The sequence below is a fragment of the Lolium rigidum genome, chromosome 1 (assembly GCF_022539505.1).
Source record: "Lolium rigidum isolate FL_2022 chromosome 1, APGP_CSIRO_Lrig_0.1, whole genome shotgun sequence".
NCBI lineage: Eukaryota > Viridiplantae > Streptophyta > Magnoliopsida > Poales > Poaceae > Lolium > Lolium rigidum.
In genome coordinates this window covers 63,610,165-63,633,252 of record NC_061508.1, presented here as the reverse complement: position 1 = coordinate 63,633,252, position 23,088 = coordinate 63,610,165, and the positions used below count along the sequence as shown (strand labels likewise).

At 49.1% G+C, this 23,088-nt stretch overlaps 1 protein-coding gene across 1 annotated transcript; it reads left to right on the top strand.

Moving 5' to 3' along the window:
• The first annotated feature begins 1,630 nt into the window (after nt 1–1,630).
• On the top strand, nt 1,631–22,240 carry LOC124685429 (probable fructokinase-6, chloroplastic). The gene is made up of 7 exons (XM_047219780.1): nt 1,631–1,766; nt 2,637–2,851; nt 3,362–3,574; nt 3,693–3,890; nt 3,976–4,113; nt 4,655–4,771; nt 21,926–22,240. The coding sequence occupies exons 1-7, from the start codon at nt 1,631–1,633 to the stop codon at nt 22,058–22,060; spliced, it is 1,152 nt and encodes a 383-aa protein (XP_047075736.1). The 3' UTR covers nt 22,061–22,240.
• Nucleotides 22,241–23,088: the final 848 nt, after the last annotated feature.

The window sequence follows — 23,088 nt, the reverse complement described above, 5'->3', positions numbered from 1 at the left end:
GGCATGTTGACCATTTGACTACAAGTGGTCCAAAGAGAGAATTCAACGTGGCATGCATGCCGGCAGCCCCAAATAGGTCATAAGAGCCGAGAGCGAGTTGGAATTGCCAGACAAAGTTTTGGGACGGCAGCTGCCGATAATGATTTGTGGGCGCAGGTGGAAGAGCATTTTCGACCGGGCACCCAATTAGGAACATTAGGGAGGCATTTGGGGCGTTGGTGGATATGCTCTGATGCCCGAGATGGTATCAAAGCGACAGTGCCATTGCTCGTGTAGCTTTTCATGTACTAGCTTTGTCCTGTCCGACTCCTTGCTTCATCCCTGGTGCCATTGTGTGTGCCGCAAGGACATGCAACATGATACATGATCCTCCCTGGTGCCATCGGGTCGCTACATGTAGGCCAGTCGAGCGGTTCTACTTTCCAAAGTAGGATGAGAACAACATCAAGAGGCAACACGACACGGGGAAGATGAAAGGGAAAAAAAGAAAAAAAGGGAAATACGAAGCAAATGAACAATATTCCATATGTCAATGAGAACACAAAAAATAAAGACTAGAGAAGTGAAGACATTGGTCGAGGTGAAGTCAATTTTTGGGCCGACAAAAAAAAAATACAAGGGCGCAACTCACAGATGTAGCTAGGGTTCTAAACTAATATGATAATTTCTGCAGTGAATTTGTTTATAGAGTCTGATGGATAAGGATGCCGATTCCAAAATAGCGGTCGGATATACTATAGCAAATAGCACATGGATGCGCATTATCTAAAAATTTATTAGGATTATCCTAATGTTTTAAACTAGATAATCTGAATTTCGGGGCTAGAAACTAATGCCAGTATCATAGAGTTAGCAGGTGTTAACTTATTGATTTCATTGGTGAGAATATATAGCTCTAAATTTCTTCCACAGTTAGAGTGATGTTTCAACTATTTAGTTTATCTTGTCAACGTTTTGGTTTTAGCCTAAATCATGTCTTTATTTTAGTTAAATCCCTATTGCTAGAACTATAGTTTTCTGTCATGAGAGTATTTATATAGTTATTTTTGTTTTCGATTAGTCCGTACGTTTTCGATTTGAATTCGATGTTCTGTATATCTATATTTGAATCCGCAACCCACAAATATTCGTTATAGTTTGAATTTGAGGAACAGACATAGTAAACGATATGATACGACCAAAATCAGATTTGATCTGGTCTATTTATGATTTACCCTAGATGTAGTTTTTCAGCGTTGATTTACACCCCAAGAAACGATTGTCGTAAAATGGTTGCATTCCTAGCCCGGTATCCAACGGTAACTTTTGGAGGAATTGTAGCATTTTCACCATTTACCGCGAGCGAGCTGCGTTGTTAATCGCGCGCCGTCCGTTGGGCATCGGACGGCAAGGATGCCCTCCCTTGTCTCGCGGAAACACCCTCTGTCCCCTTCTCCAAGCTGGCCTGGCCACCCCAGTCGGCAGTCGCCAGCGCAGCAGCAAAAACCAAATCAATCCCCCCGGGAGGCAGAGCCGCTCGCTCGCCTCGCCTCCTCCGCCGCTCTCCTCCGGCGCTCCGCCCGCCGCGCGCGACACGCTCGATCGCCCGTCGCCGGTCGGTGCCGCCCGCTCCCACGAGGCCGCGCCCGCCATGGCTCTCCGCGCGGCGTCGCCGCCCTGCGCCGCGGGCCGCTGCCTCCCCTCCTCCGCGACGCCCCGCGTCTGCGGCAGGCGCGCCTTCCGATCCCTCGCCTCCGCCGCGCCCGCGCCGCAGCGGGCATCCGCAGGTATCCTACTCTGCTGGATGCACGCGCTATAGCTTCTATATATGCTTTCCGTTACCAGCGTATGGTACCCATACGGTTACAGGTAGTTGTTGCTGCCTGCCAATGATTGGGGTCAATATTCAGGCGGATTTCATGCCCGTTGATGTGTAGTTCAAATGCAGGTTTAGGTCTGTCCGACACATGCTTTTCCCCCCTTGTGAAATGGACTCTCCGGACACAGACTTTAATTGTGCGATTGAAGCAGTTCGGTTGGTCTCAGTGAACCTGGAGTAGGGTACTAGGCTACTAGCGTTATCGTGTCAACCGTCCGAGAGGCAAAGAGATGCACAACTGGGTATGCCTACCTAACCTGCGAGGCATGGATGGCTGAATCCTTCATTTTGTTTTGTCCTATATTTGGAAGTTGTTGTGTTGAGGAAAACAGTGTCGCTGGCATGGTCGGGAAGCATGCGCCGTGATCTGTGTCAGGTGTTGTATGCATGATGGAAAAGAAATTTCTGGAGAGGGAAGACTGGAAAGTAGGCCGGTTTGTTTAATGTAAATGATTTGTACAGTCCGAATGGGTTTGACATGTATATTCTGTTAGGCAAGTCCTTCCCAATGAATGCTGATGGTCCTGTAGTTTTCTCAAACTTAAAACCAAGATCTGTTGGCTTGTAGTTATAATTCAGGAGGTCTCTGTGGACTGAAGTGGGTTCCAAGTGCAATGATCGTGGTTGGTTGCTCAGATTTAACTTTTTCTTTATTTTGATTTGATTGGTTTCCTAGATAATGTTTTTTTTTGATAAATTGTGCTGTTTTTAATATATGCTGCTGTCAAGGCCATATAATTTGATATCATTCCTCTTTGATTATATTTTCAACCAATAGTTCGTACCAAAGCAATAAACAGTGATGGCGCCCCTGGAACGAGCGATTCTCCACAGGTGGTGTGTTTTGGGGAATTACTGATCGACTTCGTCCCAACTGTCAGTGGCGTATCATTGGCAGATGCACCTGCCTTCAAGAAGGCTCCAGGGGGTGCACCTGCCAACGTTGCAGTTGGAATAGCTCGTCTTGGTGGGTCATCAGCATTCATTGGGAAGGTAATTTATATTTTTCTTCTTCCTATTTCTGCAGGCTGTAATACAAGAGTAAGAATCAAGCGCGTGTAAATACACTTTAGCTGAAACCTGGAAAAGGAAAGTACATGCAGATCAGTCTGTGCCAATTTACCGTACATTTTGGTAGTACACACCTTGAACCTTGCCTATGAGTACAACATCACCTCACCTCTCTACTCTACGGAGATTGAGAGATCGATGAAAGTGCCACAAGTGCCAAGAAGCCGGTTCCATGTTTGCATATATCGATGCTTGATCCGAGATAACTGCAAGTTTGGTGATCCTCAAGGAAGATTTCCATGTTTAGGATCTTTCAGGAAGATGATTTGTATTAATTGTTTGGTAAATGAGATGATTTTTATATCTAGAGACCTAAAGTGTGGTGTGCTCAATATCATTAATTCCATATTGTATGCAGCATGCACTTCACAATGCATTCCTTTGTGTACATGTTTTTTCTCAGGTCCTGTATTTAACAGTGAACACGTGCAGGTTGGTGATGATGAATTTGGATACATGCTATCTGATATGCTGAAGGAGAATAACGTGAACAATCAAGGATTGCTGTTCGATACTCATGCTAGAACAGCTTTGGCATTTGTGACACTTCGAAGTGACGGTGAACGCGAATTTATGTTTTACCGCAATCCAAGTGCAGACATGCTGCTTGAAGAAAAAGAGCTTGACCTTGACCTTATCAGGAAGGTAGGAATATTGCATGGTGTTATGGCAGCGATGCTTCTCTACTACCATGGTGTTATTTAATCATGTAATATGTTTGTCACAAAGCTGAACTTAAACTTTATCATGGCAACTATGCTAGGCAAAAATCTTCCATCATGGATCAATAAGTCTGATAACCGAGCCATGTAAAACTGCACATATTGCAGCTTCAAAAGCTGCTAAAGATGCTGGGGTTCTAATTTCATATGATCCGAATTTGAGGCTCCCATTGTGGTCATCAGCTGATGATGCTAGAGATGGTATCCTGAGCATATGGGACACTGCTGATCTTATCAAGGTAACAACTAACAAGCAGCAGCCTGCAAGTTATTTTTGTTCGCCAAAGGCTTACTGTCTTGATTATTCACCTGCTTTGAGAATAGGTCAGTGCAGAGGAGATTTCCTTTTTGACGAATGGGGAGGATCCATATGATGATTCTGTTGTTGAGAAACTTATCCATCCGAACACAAAGTTGCTTCTTGTCACTGAAGGTCCAGATGGCTGTAGATATTATTCTAAGGTAATGTTTATCTGTGACCTGCATATAAGTCCGTCAGTTGTTGCAAGTCTGCAATAACCTGTACTTGTGTTGGTAAGTGATTGCTGAAATGCAGACGGACTTTTTGTAGCATCTCCTCGACCATACTTGACTATTGTAGAAGTCATGCAGCATTTAAAAATATTTCTGAAGTACAGAAATACGTGATGTAGAGCATAAGATGGATTTCGCTCTTGACTCTTGTAGCAGAAGGGAGGAGGAAAACCCGAGTTGTGTAGCCTAGTAGTGCTAGCATGATAGCCAATTGTCCTTTGGAGACTTTTCTTGTCCTCAAGTAGTGTAACAATTTACCTGTTGTGAGCATGTTCAGACCTGTAGGGTGGAGATGACAACGTCCTTCACTTTTTCATGCAGTCACTTACTGGTCTTGTGTAACTTTTTTTTTTCTGAAAAGGAGGATGACCTCCTGCCTCTGCATTGGTTTGATGCACACAGCCATACTGGTCTTGTGTAACTAAGTCTATATAACTTTATGAAATATTGTTCTCTTGTGAAACAACAGGAGTTTAGTGGGAAAGTTGGTGGATTAAAGGTAACTGCTGTTGACACCACTGGTGCTGGGGATGCCTTTGTTGCTGGAATATTATCTAAGCTAGCTGTGGATTTTTCAATCCTTCAGGTATGACTAGTACTGGCAGAAATGGAAGTATATTCCTTTTGTTTTCTTTTTCAGCCTGTAGAGTAGTAGAGTGCGCTCAATGAAGCACACACAACTCTTCCTGAATATCATTGTAGATGGAAGTATGCAATGATTTCCAAATGAAGAAGTGATATATAGTTTTGATATCTGCACAGTATCCAAACTTGTAGTTTTGATTACCTTATCGAGAAGGGGATTCACAATATGCTAAATGTTATGGACTCCTTTTGTGGGAAGTTATACAAGCGGTTTGGGCCGAAGTTCTAGAAGGACATTTGCATTGGCGTACTGAGGTAGCAATAGGGGTGCAGCATGAGGAGTGCGACTGGTGCTGCAGTTTGAGTCTAGGAAGGCAGACATGTTAGGAACACCAATGTAGGGAACACTTTCGAGTTAGTGACGGACGAAGAGTTGAGCTCGAAAAGAATGAGTAATTCAGAAAGAGTTCAGTTTGTGAGTTCTTGAAGTCTGAGCCCAACTCTGTCCAGTTTGGGTCTTAGGTAATGCTAAGAAAAGAATTAGCTTTACATTCCAAGTACTCGAGTTCAGAGACTCATCATGACTGAGGACAAGCCTCAGCAAATGCATGTGGGCGAGCTCAGGTTATTGTTTTATCCTCTGCATCCAAGCCCTACAACCCGCCATCTTCTTTGTTGTCCACATAAACCGCTAGCACTGATAGCCTAGTCGTCCATATTAGTGAGGGCCGAGCAGCTGCAGGCAACCACAAAGCTGACATTCTTAAATGTTTTTGTTGAAGGCTTTGCAATCCTGAAACCAAGAATGTGCACTCCTACTAATTGAATGATGAATGAATATATTTCAATAGCTGATACATTTATGTACACAAAACTTTCTGTTCAAATTAGCTGTCACATTTTTCTAGAAAATTTCCTTGTTGAGGATTTTAAACAACCGGTGTTGTCTCGAGAAACTGTCCAAAACATCCGACGGACAAATTACTCATATGTGGCATAAATGAAAATTGGAATTCCTTAATGGAAATAACGTGAATATGATAAACTTTCATTATAAAATTAATTGTCTGGTAGAACCAACAGCTCTACCGGGCCTAGGACGTAGTTTGTAGGGGAAGGAGGAAGCGGTGTGCGGACGAGGCGGCGGACGCCGGCGGCTGGGCGCCGTCGTGCGCGCGGAGAAGAGGAAGGCGGCGGCTAGGTTTGGAAGACCGACTCCTCAGGGAGTCGGCAATAATGAATCTGATTATTGCTTGCTTGTTTTGCATCGTTACATCTGATATATAAAGAGCTAAACCCTAAACCGATAATGGGCTAAGCCCCTAGTTGGGCCCATGGTTGGGCCCCTCCTAACATAACTAATACCGGTCATAACATCTCTCCCCGCTCGTGCAAACAGCTCGTCCTCGAGCCGGTAGTCGGGAGTAGTGCCGGCTGAACTCCTCGCGCTTCTCCCAAGTAGCCTCCTCCTCCGAAGGCCTTCCCACCGCACCGGCAAGTACCAAATGCCGCGACGGAGCCGAGCACGTAACACCTTCGCCGGACTCGAAGAAGACGACCATCGGCGATCGGCGGTAATGCCGTGGTGAGCCGCCGGCGGCTCCCCGCGCAAGGCTTCAGCAGACCCACATGAAAGACATCATGGATGCGGGAACCCTCCGGCGGTACCGAAGGCGATATGCAAGTGTGCCCACGCGCTCCAAGATGACGAAGGGGCCAGCGTAGCGAGGTCCAAGCTTGCGCCTTGCATGCGGGTCGAGGGACTGGGTGGATCGATGAAGAAGGCGCAGCCACACCCAGTCGCCCACCGCATAGGTCACCTCGCGATGATGACCGTCGTAGTAGTGCTTGTCGAGCTCGCCGAGCCCGAACGAGACGTTGCCGCACCTCGGCCAAGCATCTCGTCGCGGTTGCGGAGAAGCTCCCCCGCAGCCTCCGTCCGAGCGGTTGCGGGATCGACCGGCAAGATAGGCGGTGGAGGCCGACCATAGACCACCTCAAATGGCGTGGCACGCAGGGCGGAGTGGTAGGAGGTGTTGTAGCAATATTCCGCCCAAGCGAGCCAATCCACCCATGCGCGAGGACGATCACTTGTAACACAGCGTAAGTACATGGCGATCACTTTGTTAACCACCTCGGACTGGCCGTCCGTCTGAGGATGGAATGCCGTGCTGAAACGGAGCTTCACGCCCGCCATCTGGAAAAGGTCACGCCAGACGTGCCCCGTGAACACCGGATCCCGATCACTGACGATCGACGTGGGAAAACCGTGGAGGCGGACGATGCCGTCGAAGAAAGCACGAGCAACGGATGCGGCGGTGTACGGGTGCCCAAGCGCGATGAAGTGTGCATACTTGGAGAAGCGGTCGACCACCGTGAGGATGACGGACTTGCCGCCCACCTTGGGAGGCCCTCAATGAAGTCCATGGAGATGTCGGCCCGGACACTGGAGGGCACCTCCAACGGCCGCAACGATCCTCGCCGGTCGCAGCGCGTCTCCGTCTTGTTGCGCTGGCATATCTCGCAAGAGCGCACCCAATCCTAGACCAAGGCCCGATCCCCAGGGATGTAGAAGTCGGCGCGGAGACGGTGAAGGGTCTTCTGGACACCCTCATGACCAGACGAGTGGGCCAGCAGGAGCACCTGCTGTCGAAGATCGTCGTGGTCGGGCACAAAGATCCGGCGCCCATGCAAGAGTAGCCCTTCCGCCAAACGCCATGGTGCCTCCAACTCGCCTGCCTCCGGTTCTGTCGCCGTAGAAGCCGGGCGTCGGCGCCGCCGCGCAGGCTCGGCGGATGGTGTCGAAGAGGGCGAAGGAGGGGCCCGAACGGATGCACAATGCCATCCCCTCGGTGCGCGCCGTCCTCGTCGACGGCGTCGCGGCGAGAGAGAGCGTCGGCGACGGTGTTGAGGCGCCCCGCCGGTACTCGACGGTGAAATCAAAGCCGAACAGCCTTGCCGATCCACCGGTGTCTGCGGAACGGCCGAGAGCCTCTCGATCCAACAAGTACTTGAGGCCGTAATGGTCCGTGCGAATCCGGAACGAGCGCCCCAAAGGTAGGGACGCCAATGGCGCACGCGCCCGCACCAAGCCAATGAGCTCCTCGCTCATACGCCGCAAGCTTGAGATGGCGCGCGGCGAAGGGCCTCGCCGAAGTAGGCAAGCGGCCCATCGCCCGGTGAAGCACGGCATCGAACCCCACGCCGGAGGCGTCGCGGCCGACGATGAACAGCCGCGCGAAGTCCGGCATCCGGAGAACGGGGCCCGTCGTGAGGGCCCCCTTCGTGGCCTCGAACGCGGCGGTGGCCTCGTCATCCCGAGCGAAGGCGTCGCGGCGCGTAAGCCGTGTGAGAGGTGTCGCGATGATGCCGAAGTCCCGGATGAATTTCCGTGATATCCGGCGAGACCCAGGAAGCCGCGGAGAGCGCGCGGCGAACGAGGAGGCGGCCACGCAGCGACGGCCGCCACCTTGTCGGCGTCCATGGCTACCCCCTCGGCGGAGATGGCGTGGCCGAGATAGGCGACCGATGTCGTCCCGAACGAGCACTTCGAGCGCTTAAGGTGAAGATGATGCGCTCGAAGCTCGTTGAAGACGATGGCGACGTGTTGTAGGTGCTCCGCCCACGAGGCGCTGTAGATCAAAATATCGTCAAAGAAAACGAGCACAAACCGACGTAAATAGGGGCGGAGTACATCGTTCATCAGGGCCCGGAATGTTGCCGGCGCGTTGGTGAGGCCGAAGGGCATCGCCACGAACTCGAAGTGGCCATGATGGGTCCGAACGCCGTCTTGGCGATGTCGTCCGGTGCATGCGCACTCGGTGGTAGCCCGACCGTAAGTCGAGCTTGGTGAAGAAGCGAGCCCCATGGAGCTCATCGAAGAGCTCGTCGACCACCGGGATGGGGAACTTGTCCTTCGGCCGTGAGCGCGTTGAGGGCGCGGTAGTCGATGCGTAAGCACCATGTACCATCCGTTTTGCGGACGAGAAGCACCGGCGCCGAGAATGGCGACGTAGAGATCCGGATGACGCCCGCGGCGAGCATGAGGGCGCACTGTCGCTCGAGCTCGTCCTTCTGCAGCTGGGGGTAGCGGTAAGGCCGCACGGCCACCGGCGCCGTGTCCGGGGCGAGGTGGATACGGTGATCGTACACCCGAGGAGGCGGCAGGCCTTGCGGCTCGTCGAAAAGGTCGCCGTGCTGCTGCAGGAGGTGGGCCAACAGAGGGTGCTCGGAAGCGATGTCGGCCGTGGTGAGCTGGAGCTGCGGGGCCGGGGCGGCGCCCCCAATGCCCGTCCAACAGACGCGGCGGCCCCGGCGCCGTAAAGTCATCGTCAAGGCGGCGAAGTCCCATAGTATGGGACCGAGGGGCCGCAAGAAGTCCACGCCGAGGATGAAGTCGAGCGGCCCAAGTCGATGCCGGCGCACGCGATGGTGAAGTGCTCGTTGCCGATGGAGAGCGGCACCTGTCGCGCCACGCCATGGCGGCCGAAGGCGGTCGCCGTTGGCCACGCGTGACGCGGAGGTGATCGCCGCCGGTCGGCTGGAGGCCCAAACGACGCATGGTGGCCTCCGGCAGGGAGTTATGTGTGGAGCCGGTGTCGAGGAGGGCCACCAGTTGCTCGCCGTGTATCTTCACTGGCAGGAGCATCGTCTGCTCGTTGCGGATGCCTGCCAACGCATGGAGCGAGACCACGCACGCCGTGGCCGGTTGATGTCTACGGGTGCTTCTATTCTTGTAGACAGTGTTGGGCCTCCAAGAGCAGAGGTTTGTAGAACAGCAGCAAGTTTTCTCTTAAGTGGATCACCCAAGGTTTATCGAACTCAGGGAGGAAGAGGTCAAAGATATCCCTCTCAAGCAACCCCGCAATCACGATACAAGAAGTCTCTTGTGTCCCCAACACACCTAATACACTTGTCGGATGTATAGGTGCACTAGTTCGGCGAAGAGATAGTAAAACACAGGTAGTATAGATGGTGGTAATATTGCAGTAAAGTAAAGATGCAAGTAAAACAAGAAACAAGCGGCGCCGTGAAAATAGCTTGTCGGCGTAGGAAGCAATTCTTTGTGGTGGAAACAAGGCCTAGGGATCATACTTTCACTAGTGGACACTCTCAACATTGATCACATAATAAATAAGTTATCTTTCCTCTGTGCTACATATACTCTTGTTGGATGATGAACACCACTAATTGTGTAGGATTACACGAACCCTCAATGCCGGAGTTAACAAGCTCCACAACATTCGATATTCATGTTTAAGTAACCTTAGAGCATAATAGATCTTTGCAAAATAGACCAAGTACTAACATAGCATGCACACTGTCACCATCACACTATGAAGGAGGCATAGATCACATCAATACTATCATAGCGATAATCAACTCCATAACCTACAAGAGATTATGATCATAATCTACAACAAGAACTACACAATGCACACACTGTCACCATTACATCATGCAGGAGGAATAGACTACTTTAATAACATCACATGAGTAGCACATAGACTAGTAGCGATACAAAGCACATTGCAATCATAAAGGGATATAAATAAGCACTTCACTATGCCATTTATAACAGTGAATAAGTATTCTGCGAAATATAGCCTAAGAGACCCACACGGTTCACACACTGTCACCTTTACACACGTGGGACAAGGAGTCTCCGGAGATCACATAAGTAAAACCCACTTGACTAGCATAATGACATCTAGATTACAAGCATCATCATATGAATCTCAATGGAGCCTCGATGGAGAACTACTCCCTCCTCATGGGAGACAGCAGCGGTGATGAAGATGGCGGTGGTGTCGATGGAGAAGCCTTCCGGGGGCACTTCCCCGTCCCGGCGGCGTGCCGGAACAGAGACTCCTGTCCCCCAGATCTTGGCTTCGCGATGGCGGCGGCTCTGGAACTTTTCTCGTACCGTGGCTTATTCCTCTAGAGGTTTTAGGTCAGGGACCTTATATAGGCGAAAGGGCAGCCTCGGAGGGCCTCGGTGGGGCCGGACACCGTGCCGGCGCCCTCGAGCCGCGCCGCCTTAGTGTGTGGGGCCCTCGTGGCCCCCTCCGGTGGCCCTCGGTGTTCCGGAAGCTTCGGGTGAAAATAGGGTACCGGGCGTTGATTTCGTCCGATTCCGAGAATATTTCCTTGCTAGGATTTCGAAACCAAAAACAACAGAAAACGGAACCGGCACTTCGGCATCTCGTCAATAGGTTAGTTCCGGAAAACGCATAAATATGACATAAAGTATGCATAAAACATGTAGATATCATCAATAATGTGGCATGGAACATAAGAAATTATAGATACGTTGGAGACGTATCAGCATCCCCAAGCTTAGTTCCTACTCGCCCTCGAGTAGGTAAACGATAACAATGATAATTTCTTAAGTGACATACCATCATAACCTTGATCATACTATTGTAAGCATATTTAATGAATGCAGCGATCAAAACAATGGTAATGACATGAGTAAACAAATGAATCATAAAGCAAAGACTTTTCATGAATAGTACTTCAAGACAAGCATCAATAAGTCTTGCATAGGAGTTAACTCATAAGGCAATAATTCAAAGTAAAAGGTATTGAAGTAACATAAAGGAAGATTAAGTTTCAGCGGTTGCTTTCAACTTGTAACATGTATATCTCATGGATATTGTCAATGTAAAGTAATATAACAAGTGCAATATGCAAGTATGTAGGAATCAATGCACAGTTCACACAAGTGTTTGCTTCTTGAGGTGGAGAGAGATAGGTGAACTGACTCAACATAAAAGTAAATGAAAGGTCCTTCAAAGAGGAAAGCATCGATTGCTATATTTGTGCTAGAGCTTTTATTTTGAAAACATGAAACAATTTTGTCAACGGTAGTAATAAAGCATATGTATTATGTAAATTATATCTTACAAGTTGCAAGCCTCATGCATAGTATACTAATAGTGCCCGCACCTTGTCCTAATTAGCTTGGACTACCTGGATCATCGCAATACACATGTTTTAACCAAGTGTCACAAAGGGGTACCTCCATGCCGCCTGTACAAAGGTCTAAGGAGAAAGCTCGCATTTTGGATTTCTCGCTTTTGATTATTCTCAACTTAGACATCCATACCGGGACAACATGGACAACGGATAATGGACTCCTCTTTAATGCATAAGCATGTGGCAACAATTAGTGTTCTCATATGAGAATGAGGATATATGTCCAAAACTGAAACTTCCACCATGATTCATGGCTTTAGTTAGCGGCCCAATGTTCTTCTCTAACAATATGCATGCTCTAACCATTAAGGTGGTAGATCTCTCTTACTTCAGACAAGACAGACATGCATAGCAACTCACATGATATTCAACAAAGAGTTGATGGCGTCCCCGAAGCATGGTTATCGCACAACAAGCAACTTAATAAGAGATAAAGTGCATAAGTACATATTCAATACCACAATAGTTTTTAAGGCTATTTTGTCCCATGAGCTATATATTGCAAAGGCGAATGATGGAAATTTAAAGGTAGCACTCAAGCAATTTACTTTGGAATGGCGGAGAAATACCATGTAGTAGGTAGGTATGGTGGACACAAATGGCATAGTGGTTGGCTCAAGGATTTTGGATGCATGAGAAGTATTCCCTCTCGATACAAGGTTTAGGCTAGCAAGGTTATTTGAAACAAACACAAGGATGAACCGGTGCGACAAAACTCACATAAAAGACATATTGTAAACATTATAAGACTCTACACCGTCTTCCTTGTTGTTCAAAACTCAATACTAGAAATTATCTAGACTTTAGAGAGACCAAATATGCAAACCAAATTTTAGCGAGCTCTATGTATTTCTTCATTAATAGGTGCAAAGTATATGATGCAAGAGCTTAAACATGAGCACAAAAATTGCCAAGTATCACATTATCCAAGACATTTTACCAATTACTACATGTAGTATTTCCCGTTTCCAACCATATAACAATTAAAGAAGCAGTTTCAACCTTCGCCATGAACATTAAAAGCTAAGAACACATGTGTTCATATGAACCAGCGGAGCATGTCTCTCTTCCACACAAGCATTTATTCAAACAAAAACAGAAACAAAAACAAACAGACGCTCCAAGTAAAGTACATAAGATGTGATGGAATAAAAATATAGTTTCACTAGAAGTGACCTGATAAGTTGTCGATGAAGAAGGGGATGCCTTGGGCATCCCCAAGCTTAGATGCTTGAGTCTTCTTAAAATATGCGGGGATGAACCACCGGGGCATCCCCAAGCTTAGACCTTTCACTCTTCTCGATCACATTATATCACCCCCTTCTATTGACCCTTGAAAACTTCCTCCACACCAAACTTCAAGCAAACTCATTAGAGGGTTAGTGCATAATCAAAATTCACATGTTCGAGAGGTGACACAATCATTCTTAACACTTCCGGACATTGCACAAAACTTCGAAAGCTAATGGAACAAAGTAACTCATTCAACTTAACAAAAGCGGCAATGCGAAATAAAAGGCAGAATCTGTCAAAAACAGAACAGTCCGTGAAGACGAACCTGAAAGGGGCACTTAACTTGCTCAAACGGAAAAACTCAAAACTAATGAAAGTTGCGTACATATCTGAGGATCACACACGTAAGTTTGCAGATTTTTTTGATTTTTTTACAGAGACTTCTGCTCAAATTCGTGACAGACATCAATGCTGTTTCTGCGCAGCAATCCAAATCTAGCATCAACTTTACTATAGAGACTTTACTTGGCACAAAAACATGATAAAGAGAGGTTGCTACAGTAGTAAACAACTTCCAAGACTCAACAAAACAAAAATTGCTGTAGTAAAATAAACACATGGGTTATCTCCCAAGAAGTTCTTTCTTTATAGCCATTAAGATGGGCTCAGCAGTTTTAATGATGCACTCGCAAGAAATAGTATTTGAAGCAAAAGAGAGCATCAAGAGGCAAATTCAAAACAAATTTAAGTCACCCGGGTTCCGATGTGGCGCGTCGCTAAGAGGGTTACGCCCCAACGAGGTTCCTTTGGGTTTCATCTCCATAAGAGTGGCTGGGTTTTTTACGTTGGCTCGCCTCGCCTATCACAACCCTCCTCCTTTACCCGGGCTTGGGACCGGCTATGTTGAGACAAGGGTCGGGTCGCCGCATCCTTAGTGGCGCGCTGCACCGACGCCCCGGTGTAGTGAAAAATGAGCAAGGGTCTCCGCATTAGACTCGACGAGTGCGGAGGGTAAGGAAGTTAGCCGAGCCTAGGAGGATACGCTTAGGTAGCTGGAACGTAGGGTCCCTGACGGGTAAGTTACGGGAGTTAGTTGATACAGCGGTGAGGAGGCGTGTTGATGTCCTATGTGTCCAAGAGACCAAATGGAAGGGACGAGAAGGCGAAGGAGGTGGATGATACCGGTTTCAAGTTGTGGTACACGGGGACAACTTCAAACAAAAATGGAGTAGGCATCTTGGTCAATAAGAGCCTCGGGGATGGAGTTGTGGATGTCAAGAGGCAAGGGGACCGAATGATCCTTGTCAAGCCTGGTTGTTGGGGACTTAGTCCTCAATGTTATCGGCGCGTATGCCCCACAAGTAGGCCACAATGAGAGCACCAAGAGGGAGTTCGGGAAGGCCTGGAGGACTTGGTTAGGAGTGGTACCTATTGGTGAGAAGCTCTTCATAGGAGGAGACCTCAATGGCCATGTGGGTACATCTAACACAGGTTTTGAAAGGGTGCATGGGGGCTTTGGCCATGGCATCAGGAACCAAGAAGGAGAAGATGTCCCGAGCTTCGCTCTAGCCTATGACATGGTCGTAGCTAACACCCTCTTTAGGAAGAGAGAATCCCATCTAGTGACGTTCGGTAGTGGCCTACACTCTAGCCGGATTGATTTTGTCCTCTCTAGAAGAGAAGACGAGACGCGTCCGCATTGATTGTAAGGTGATACTCGGAGAGAGTGTTGTCCCTCAACATAAGCCGGTGGTTGCCGACTTTCGCTTTAGGATCCGTGTCCGGCGGGGTAAGCGCGCCAAAGTCGCTAGAACAAAGTGGTGGAAGCTCAAGGGTGAGGCATCCCGAGCTTTCGGGGAGAGGGTTATTAAGGAGGGCCCTTGGGAGGAAGGAGGCGATGCAAACATGATATGGACGAGTATGGCGACCCGCTTGCGGAAGGTCGCCGTAGAGGAGTTTGGGGTGACTAAGGGAAGTAGAAGGGAAGTTAAGGATACCTGGTGGTGGAACGATGAGGTCCGAAGGTTATTAGGGAGAAAAAGGACTGTTTCGGATGCCTATATCCGGACAGGAGTGCGGCTAACATGGAGAAGTACAAGGTGGCGAAGAAGGCTGCAAAGCGGGCGGTGAGTGAAGCAAGGGGTCGGGCGTATGAGGACCTGTACCAACGTTTAAACACGAAGGAAGGCGAAAGGGACATCTATAAGATGGCCAAGTTTAGGGAGAGGAAGACGAGGGATGTCAACGAAGTCAAATGCATCAAGGACGGAGATGATCAGCTTCTTGTGAAGGATGAGGCGATCAAGCGTAGATGGCGGGAGTACTTTGACAACCTTTACAATGGAGAGGCCGAGAGCTCTACCATTGAGCTAGACGACTCCTTTGATGATACCGAGCATGTGCTTTGTGCGACGTATCCGGGAGTCCGAGGTTAAGGAGGCGTTAAGGAGGATGAAAGGCGGCAAGGCGATGGGTCCCGATGGTATCCCCATCGAGGCGTGGAGAGGCCTTGGGGACGTAGCGATAGTATGGCTAACTAAGCTTTTCAACCTCATTTTTCGGTCAAACAAGATGCCCGAAGAATGGAGGCGGAGTATTTTAGTACCAATCTTCAAGAACAAGGGGGATGTTCAAAGTTGTACTAACTACCGTGGAATCAAGCTGATGAGCCATACTATGAAGCTATGGGAGAGAGTCATTGAGCACCGCTTAAGAAGGTTGACAAACGTGACCAAAAACCAATTTGGTTTCATGCACGGGAGGTCTACCATGGAAGCCATCTTCTTGGTACGACAGACTGATGGAGAGATACGGGGAGCAAAAGAAGGACCTTCATATGGTGTTCATTGATTTGGAGAAGGCCTATGATAAGATACCCCGGAATGTCATGTGGTGGGCCTTGGAGAAACACAAAGTCCCAATAAAGTACATTACCCTCATCAAGGATATGTATGATAATGTTGTGACAAGTGTTCGAACAAGCGATGGCGACACTGATGACTTTCCAATTAGAATAGGGCTACACCAAGGGTCAGCTTTGAGCCCTTATCTTTTTGATTTGGTGATGGATGAGGTCACAAGGGATATACAAGGAGACATCCCATGGTGTATGCTCTTTGCGGATGATGTGGTGCTAGTCGATGATAGCCGAACGGGGGTTAATAGAAAGTTAGAGTTGTGGAGGCGAACTCTCGAATCGAAAGGTTTTAGGCTTAGTAGAACTAAAGCCGAATACATGAGGTGCGGTTTCAGTTCTACTAGGCACGAGGAGGGAGAGGTTAGCCTTGATGGGCGGGTGGTACCGGAGAGAGACACTTTTCGATATTTGGGGTCCATGTTGCGAGAAGGATGGCGATATCGATGAAGATGTGGGCCACCGAATCAAGGCTGGTTGGATGAAGTGGCGCCAAGCTTCGGGCGTACTCGTGACAAGAGAGTGCCACAAAAGCTAAAAGGCGGGTTTTATAGGACAGCTATCCGACTCGCGATGTTGTATGGCGCCGAGTGTTGGCCAACGAAGAGACGACATATCCAACAGCTAAGTGTAGCAGAGATGCGCATGTTGAGATGGATATGTGGCCACACAAGAAAGGATCGGGTACGGAATGACGATATACGGGAGAGAGTTGGGGTAGCACCGATTGAAGAGAAGCTGGTCCAACATCGTCACAGATGGTTTGGACATATCCAACGGAGGCCTCCGTAAGCGCCAGGTGCATAGCGGACGGATAAAGAGTGATGAGAATGTTAAGAGGGGTCGTGGTAGACCAAACTTGACATGGGAGGAGTCCGTTAAGAGAGACCCGAAGGTTTGGAATATCGACAAAGATTTAGCCATGGATAGGGGTGCGTGGAAGTTAGCTATCCACGTTCCGGAACCATGACTTGGTTTCGAGATCTTATGGGTTTCAACTCTAGCCTACCCCAACTTGTTTGGGACTGAAAGGCTTGGTTGTTGTTGTTGTTGTTGTTATGCTTCCTATGCATAGGAATCTTGTAAATAAACAAGTTCATGAAGAACAAAGTGGTAAGCATAGAAAAGCAACACAAGCGCAATTTCAAGATTCTCAACATAAAGAGGGGAAACTTAATATTATTAAGATGCATATAACCATGTTTCCCTCTCTCATAATAACTTTCAGTAGCATCATGAACAAATTCAACAATATAACTATCACATGAAACATTCTTGTCATGAGCCACATGCATAAAATTATTACTCTCCACATAAGCATAATCAATTTTATTAGTTGTAGTGGGAGCAAATTCAACAAAGTAGCTATCATTATTATTCTCATCAAGTGTAGGAGGCATAGTATAATCATAATAAAATTTACTCTCCATAGTAGGCGGCACCAAAAGACCACTATCATTATAATCATCATAAATAGGAGGCAAAGTATCATCAAAGAAAATTTTCTCCTCAATGCTTGGGGGACTAAAAATATCATGCTCATCAAAACCAGCTTCCCCAAGCTTAGAATTTTCCATATCATTAACAACAATGGTGTTCAAAGCGTTCATACTAATATCATTGCTACTAGCATGCCAATAAGATTCCATAGGTTTTTTAATTTTCGCAACAAACAATCCATGTCTTAACTCAGGAAATAGAATAAGAAGCTCATTGTTACTTTCCATTATGCCTAACTAGTGTAAACAAGAAACCAAAAGATGCAATTGCGGGATCTAAAGGAAATAGCTTCGAGTACTTACAACGGCGCCGGAAAATAGCTTAGTAGCCGAGATCCGGAGTGTGAGTACCTTTTACCTTTCCTCCCGAGCAACGGCGCCTGAAAAATAGCTTGATGTCTACGGGTGCTTCTATTCTTGTAGACGGTGTTGGGCCTCCAAGAGCGAGAGGTTTGTAGAACAGCAGCAAGTTTTCCCTTAAGTGGATCACCCAAGGTTTATCGAACTCAGGGAGGAAGAGGTCAAAGATATCCCTCTCAAGCAACCACCGCAATCACGATACAAGAAGTCTCTTGTGTCCCCAACACACCTAATACACTTGTCGGATGTATAGGTGCACTAGTTCGGCGAAGAGATAGTAAAACACAGGTGGTATAGATGGTGGTAATATTGCGAGAAAGTAAAGATGCGGTAAAACGAGTAAACAAGCGGCGCCGAGAAAATAGCTTGTCGGCGTAGGAAGCAATTCTTTGTGGTGGAAACAAGGTCTAGGGATCATACTTTCACTAGTGGACACTCTCAACATTGATCACATAATAAATAAGTTATCTTTCCTTTGTGCTACATATACTCTTGTTGGATGATGAACACCACTGATTGTGTAGGATTACACGAACCCTCAATGCCGGAGTTAACAAGCTCCACAACATTCGATATTCATGTTTAAGTAACCTTAGAGCATAATAGATCTTTGCAAAATAGACCAAGTACTAACATAGCATGCACACTGGTCACCATCACACTATGAAGGAGGCATAGATCACATCAATACTATCATAGCGATAATCAACTCCATAACCTACAAGAGATTATGATCATAATCTACGACAAGAACTACACAATGCACACACTGTCACCATTACATCATGCAGGAGGAATATACTACTTTAATAACATCACATGAGTAGCACATAGACTAGTAGCGATACAAAGCACATTGCAATCATAAAGGGATATAAATAAGCACTTCACTATGCCATTCATAACGGTGAATAAGTATTCCGTGAAATATAGCCTAAGAGACCCACACGGTGCACACACTTGTCACCTTTACACACGTGGGACAAGGAGTCTCCGGAGATCACGTAAGTAAAACCCACTTGACTAGCATAATGACATCTAGATTACAAGCATCATCATATGAATCTCAATCATGTAAGGCAGCTCATGAGATTATTGTATTGAAGTACATAGGAGAGAGATTAACCACATAGCTACCGGTACAGCCCTCGAGCCTCGATGGAGAACTACTCCTCCTCATGGGAGACAAGCAGCGGTGATGAAGATGGCGGTGGTGTCGATGGAGAAGCCTTCGGGGGCACTTCCCCGTCCGGCGGCGTGCCGGAACAGAGACTCCTGTCCCCCAGATCTTGGCTTCGCGATGGCGGCGGCTCTGGAACTTTTCTCGTACCGTGGCTTATTCCTCTCGGGGTTTTAGGTCAGGGAGCTTATATAGGCGAAAGGGGAGCCTCGGAGGGGCCCTGGTGGGGCCAGACACCAGGCCGGCGCGCCCCCCCTCAGGCCGCGCCGCCTTAGTGTGTGGGGCCCCTGTGGCCCCCCTCTGGTGGCCCTCGGGTGTTCTGGAAGCTTCAGGTGAAAATAGGGTACTGGGCGTTGATTTCGTCCGATTCCGAGAATATTTCCTTACTAGGATTTCTGAAACCAAAAACAGCAGAAAATAGGAGCCGGCACTTCGGCATCTCGTCAATAGGTTAGTTCCGGAAAACGCATAAATATGACATAAAGTATGCATAAAACATGTAGATATCATCAATAATGTGGCATGGAACATAAGAAATTATAGATACGTTGGAGACGTATCACCGGTGCGGTGTCGAGGGCGGTGTCCGTCGCTGTGTCGACGCCTGTGTCCGCGTCGCCGTCGTCTACCGTCTCCAAGTAGAAGAGGCGCGGGCAGATGTGACCCGCGCGTAGGGCTCGTCGCGAGTTAAAGCACGGAGCCGAGGCGACGGCTCTCCAACCGCTCCGCCGGGGCGAGGCGCCGAAAGGTACGCTGCGTCGCTGCGGGAGCGGCCGGTGCTGGCCGCGTGGCCGGCGCTGCGGCCGGCGGGGGGCGGGCGGGTGGCCGGGGACCGCGACTCGGGGGAGGCGGCTGCAGCGCCTGGGCCCGACGCTCGTACGCCCGAGCGTAGTGCATCGCCGTCTGCAGGTCGTGGGGGGCCTGGAGTTCCACGTCCACTCGTATGTGATCCGGGAGTCCGCCGACGAAGAGCTCCGCGCGGCTGTTGCCCCGTGACACCCGGAACGTGGCGAGCGAGTGCCCGAAGCGATCGGCGAAGTCCCGCACCGTGGACGTGAAGGGAGGCGCCCGGCTCCGCGAGGCGGCTCCCACGGATCGGCGGACCGAAGCGAAGGAGGCATAGCTCCCGAAAACGGTCCCGAGGAGGCATGCCGCCCTCGTCTTGCTCGAGGGAGTAGTACCACGTTCGGGCGGCGCCCGGAGGTGATAGGAGGCAAGCCAGGTGCGCTCCGATGCCAGGGTGCGCTGCCCGCGGAAGAACTGCTCGCACTGGCTAAGCCAGTTCAGGGGGTCCTCCGACCCATCGTAGGTGGCGAAGTCGACCTTGGTGTAGCGGGGCGGTGGCTGTGTCACCCCGCCGGGGCCGTGCGCGTCGGGGCGCGCCTCATGGGGGCGTGCATACCCCCCGGGGGCGGTGCCCGGGAGGGACGGCATCGGCGGGTCGGTAACGGTGGTGGAGACCGGCTGAGTCGACGATGCGGCGAGCCACGCCGGCAGCGGAGACGGCGACGGGGGAAAGCGGATCTGGTGGATGGGGACGCCCCCCGTTGCTGCGGCGCTTGGGCTGGCGGGGGCGGACGGTGGCCACTGCGGCCAGGGCTGGGCCGGCGCCGGCGGAGGCTGCAGCGGGACGCCCGTGAAGGACGGAACCCATGGTGCGGGCGCCGGCACGGAGAAGATGGCCGGCTGCGGCGGCGTCGGGGGCCCCTGGGAGCCGATCAAGAAGAGGCGGATGCCTTGAACCGCGGTGACGAGGTCGTTGACGACCCCGCTCATGTGCTCGGGCGTGTAGAGGACGGGCGCCGGCGCGGCGGAGCCCGCCGTCGTGGTGGCCGCTGGAGAACCCGCCGTGGTGGCGGCGGCCGATGGAACGGGCGGAGGCGCGGACGATGTGGTGGTGGGCGGCGGAGACGACATGATCGCAGCCGAGCTAGCTGATACCAAATTGGTAGAACCAACAGCTCTACCGGGCCTAGGACGTAGTTTGTAGGGGAAGGAGGAAGCGGTGTGCGGACGAGGCGGCGGACGCCGGCGGCTGGGCGCCGTCGTGCGCGCGGAGAAGAGGAAGGCGGCGGCTAGGTTTGGAAGACCGACTCCTCAGGGAGTCGGCAATAATGAATCTGATTATTGCTTGCTTGTTTTGCATCGTTACATCTGATATATAAAGAGCTAAACCCTAAACTGATAATGGGCTAAGCCCCTAGTTGGGCCCATGGTTGGGCCCCCTCCTAACATAACTAATACCGGTCATAACATTGTCATACCACAAATATCTGGAATAACAGCGTCAATTTGATCTTCCAATAAAATAGTTCGCTCTAAAATAGCATTAAAATCATTAATACTGTGCTATTGATTTTCCTGGTACATAATCCCTCCATTTCCAATTATAAGGCACACTCTATGCAACTTGTTCTAAAACATAAAGCGAGCACTCCACATTAAAGATGCTTTCTGTTGTTTGCTCTCATTTATATCTCCAATGTGTGTGTGGTTAAAATGCATAATAACTACCATTCCTTACTGGCTGAGCTATCAACAATATGGACAGCATGATCATTTCTCTAATACTATTCTCTTGGATTTTTTGGTTTCATTAACCCCTTGCTTGGCCAACACGTTATTTCGTAGACACACTTATTTGCAAGTATTTGTAATCTTGTATCATGCGTGGACATGATAGGTTAATAAATGAAGCTACAACACACATGACCATCTCCGCGAAGTCTAGGAAAGAATGTGCCCTATTCCATGCATCCACCGTAAATGTGTAAATCTGAAGTTTTGGGAACTATTCAGCAGCACCCCATATGTATCACAGTCTAAATAATACAAAAAACAAGTATAATTCATGTTCTTGTGATGGCACTAATTTTCAAGCTAACCTACTACTATTACCTCTCTGCAACTCTGCAACTGCAACACCAGTCGGAAAGGTGGCTGTGTGATTGATTGCTCTGCTTACTTTGCTGTTGCTGGCCTGAACAGGATGAAGCTCGGCTGAGAGAAGCCCTGAAGTTTGCAAACATCTGTGGAGCTCTCACCGTGACAGAAAGAGGAGCGATTCCCGCGATGCCCACCCCGCAGCAAGTGGCTGACGCCCTGGCCAACGTTGTTGCTTAAGTAAGCCAGGCACGGGGCGCTCACCTTGTTTGTCGTGTAAATTGGCGTGGCCTGTGGAGCACCATGTTGCTAGAATAGGTTTAATCTCTGCCGTGCGAATTGGTTTACACTGCTTGGGGCCTTGCTGGCCTGACACAGGTTACCGGCCAACCAAATAAGATGCAAGATGCGATTTGCGGTTGCAAACTTTGGGGTTGTTGAGCCCGAGAGCTGCTACTTGGCTACTTGCTGTGGTTGTAAAATTTTACAGCAGTTATCTGAAGGTTGGGAGTTGGGAGAACGTGTAATGAAGGTGGTTGTTTTCCAAAGTGGGCTCAGTTTTGCTCAAATGGGATACTGAGCCGGACAGCTACTACTTGCTGACTTGCTATGGTTGTATACTTGTATATGCTTTTACCGCATTTATCTTAAGGTTTTTTTTTACCTGCATTTATCTGAAGGTTGGGAGGAGGTGTACTGAAGCCGGTTCTCTTCGCTAGTGGGTTCAGTTTTCCCAACATACTCGTACGTGGGTTCAGTTTTCCCAACAACATCTTCTCCAAATGGGCTCGAATTTTGCAAGTGGTCTGCTCCTTTTCTCTTGAATAACAAGGGGTACCCTGAGCTCAGCCGTGGTATTTATCGTGTATCTCAAGTTGAGCTGACACATGGTTGCCGACGTGGTTCCCCGTCACATGTGCGTCTACAGCTACACAGCTCGAGTCTGCGACAAGGATAAGGTACGTACAAGATATTATTCCTCCTTGTTTACACCTTGTCTGTACGCGCGGAAGCATTTGAAGGGACTGAATCTGAACACGTCGCTCTTCCCAGCAGACGCCGTTCGTGAAGTTGAGGGCTACCTTCATGGTAATCAAAGCTTGGATTAGACGTGAACCCACCGCACTGACGCCGAAGAATGTTGGCCGAGATCGCGCGATCTTGTCTGCCTGGCCTAGACGACATAGGCAACAAGTACCAACGCCTAGGTACATCCACGTCCGCCCCGCGTCACCTATTCGATCGTCTTGTTCAGTTGCTCCGCGCCG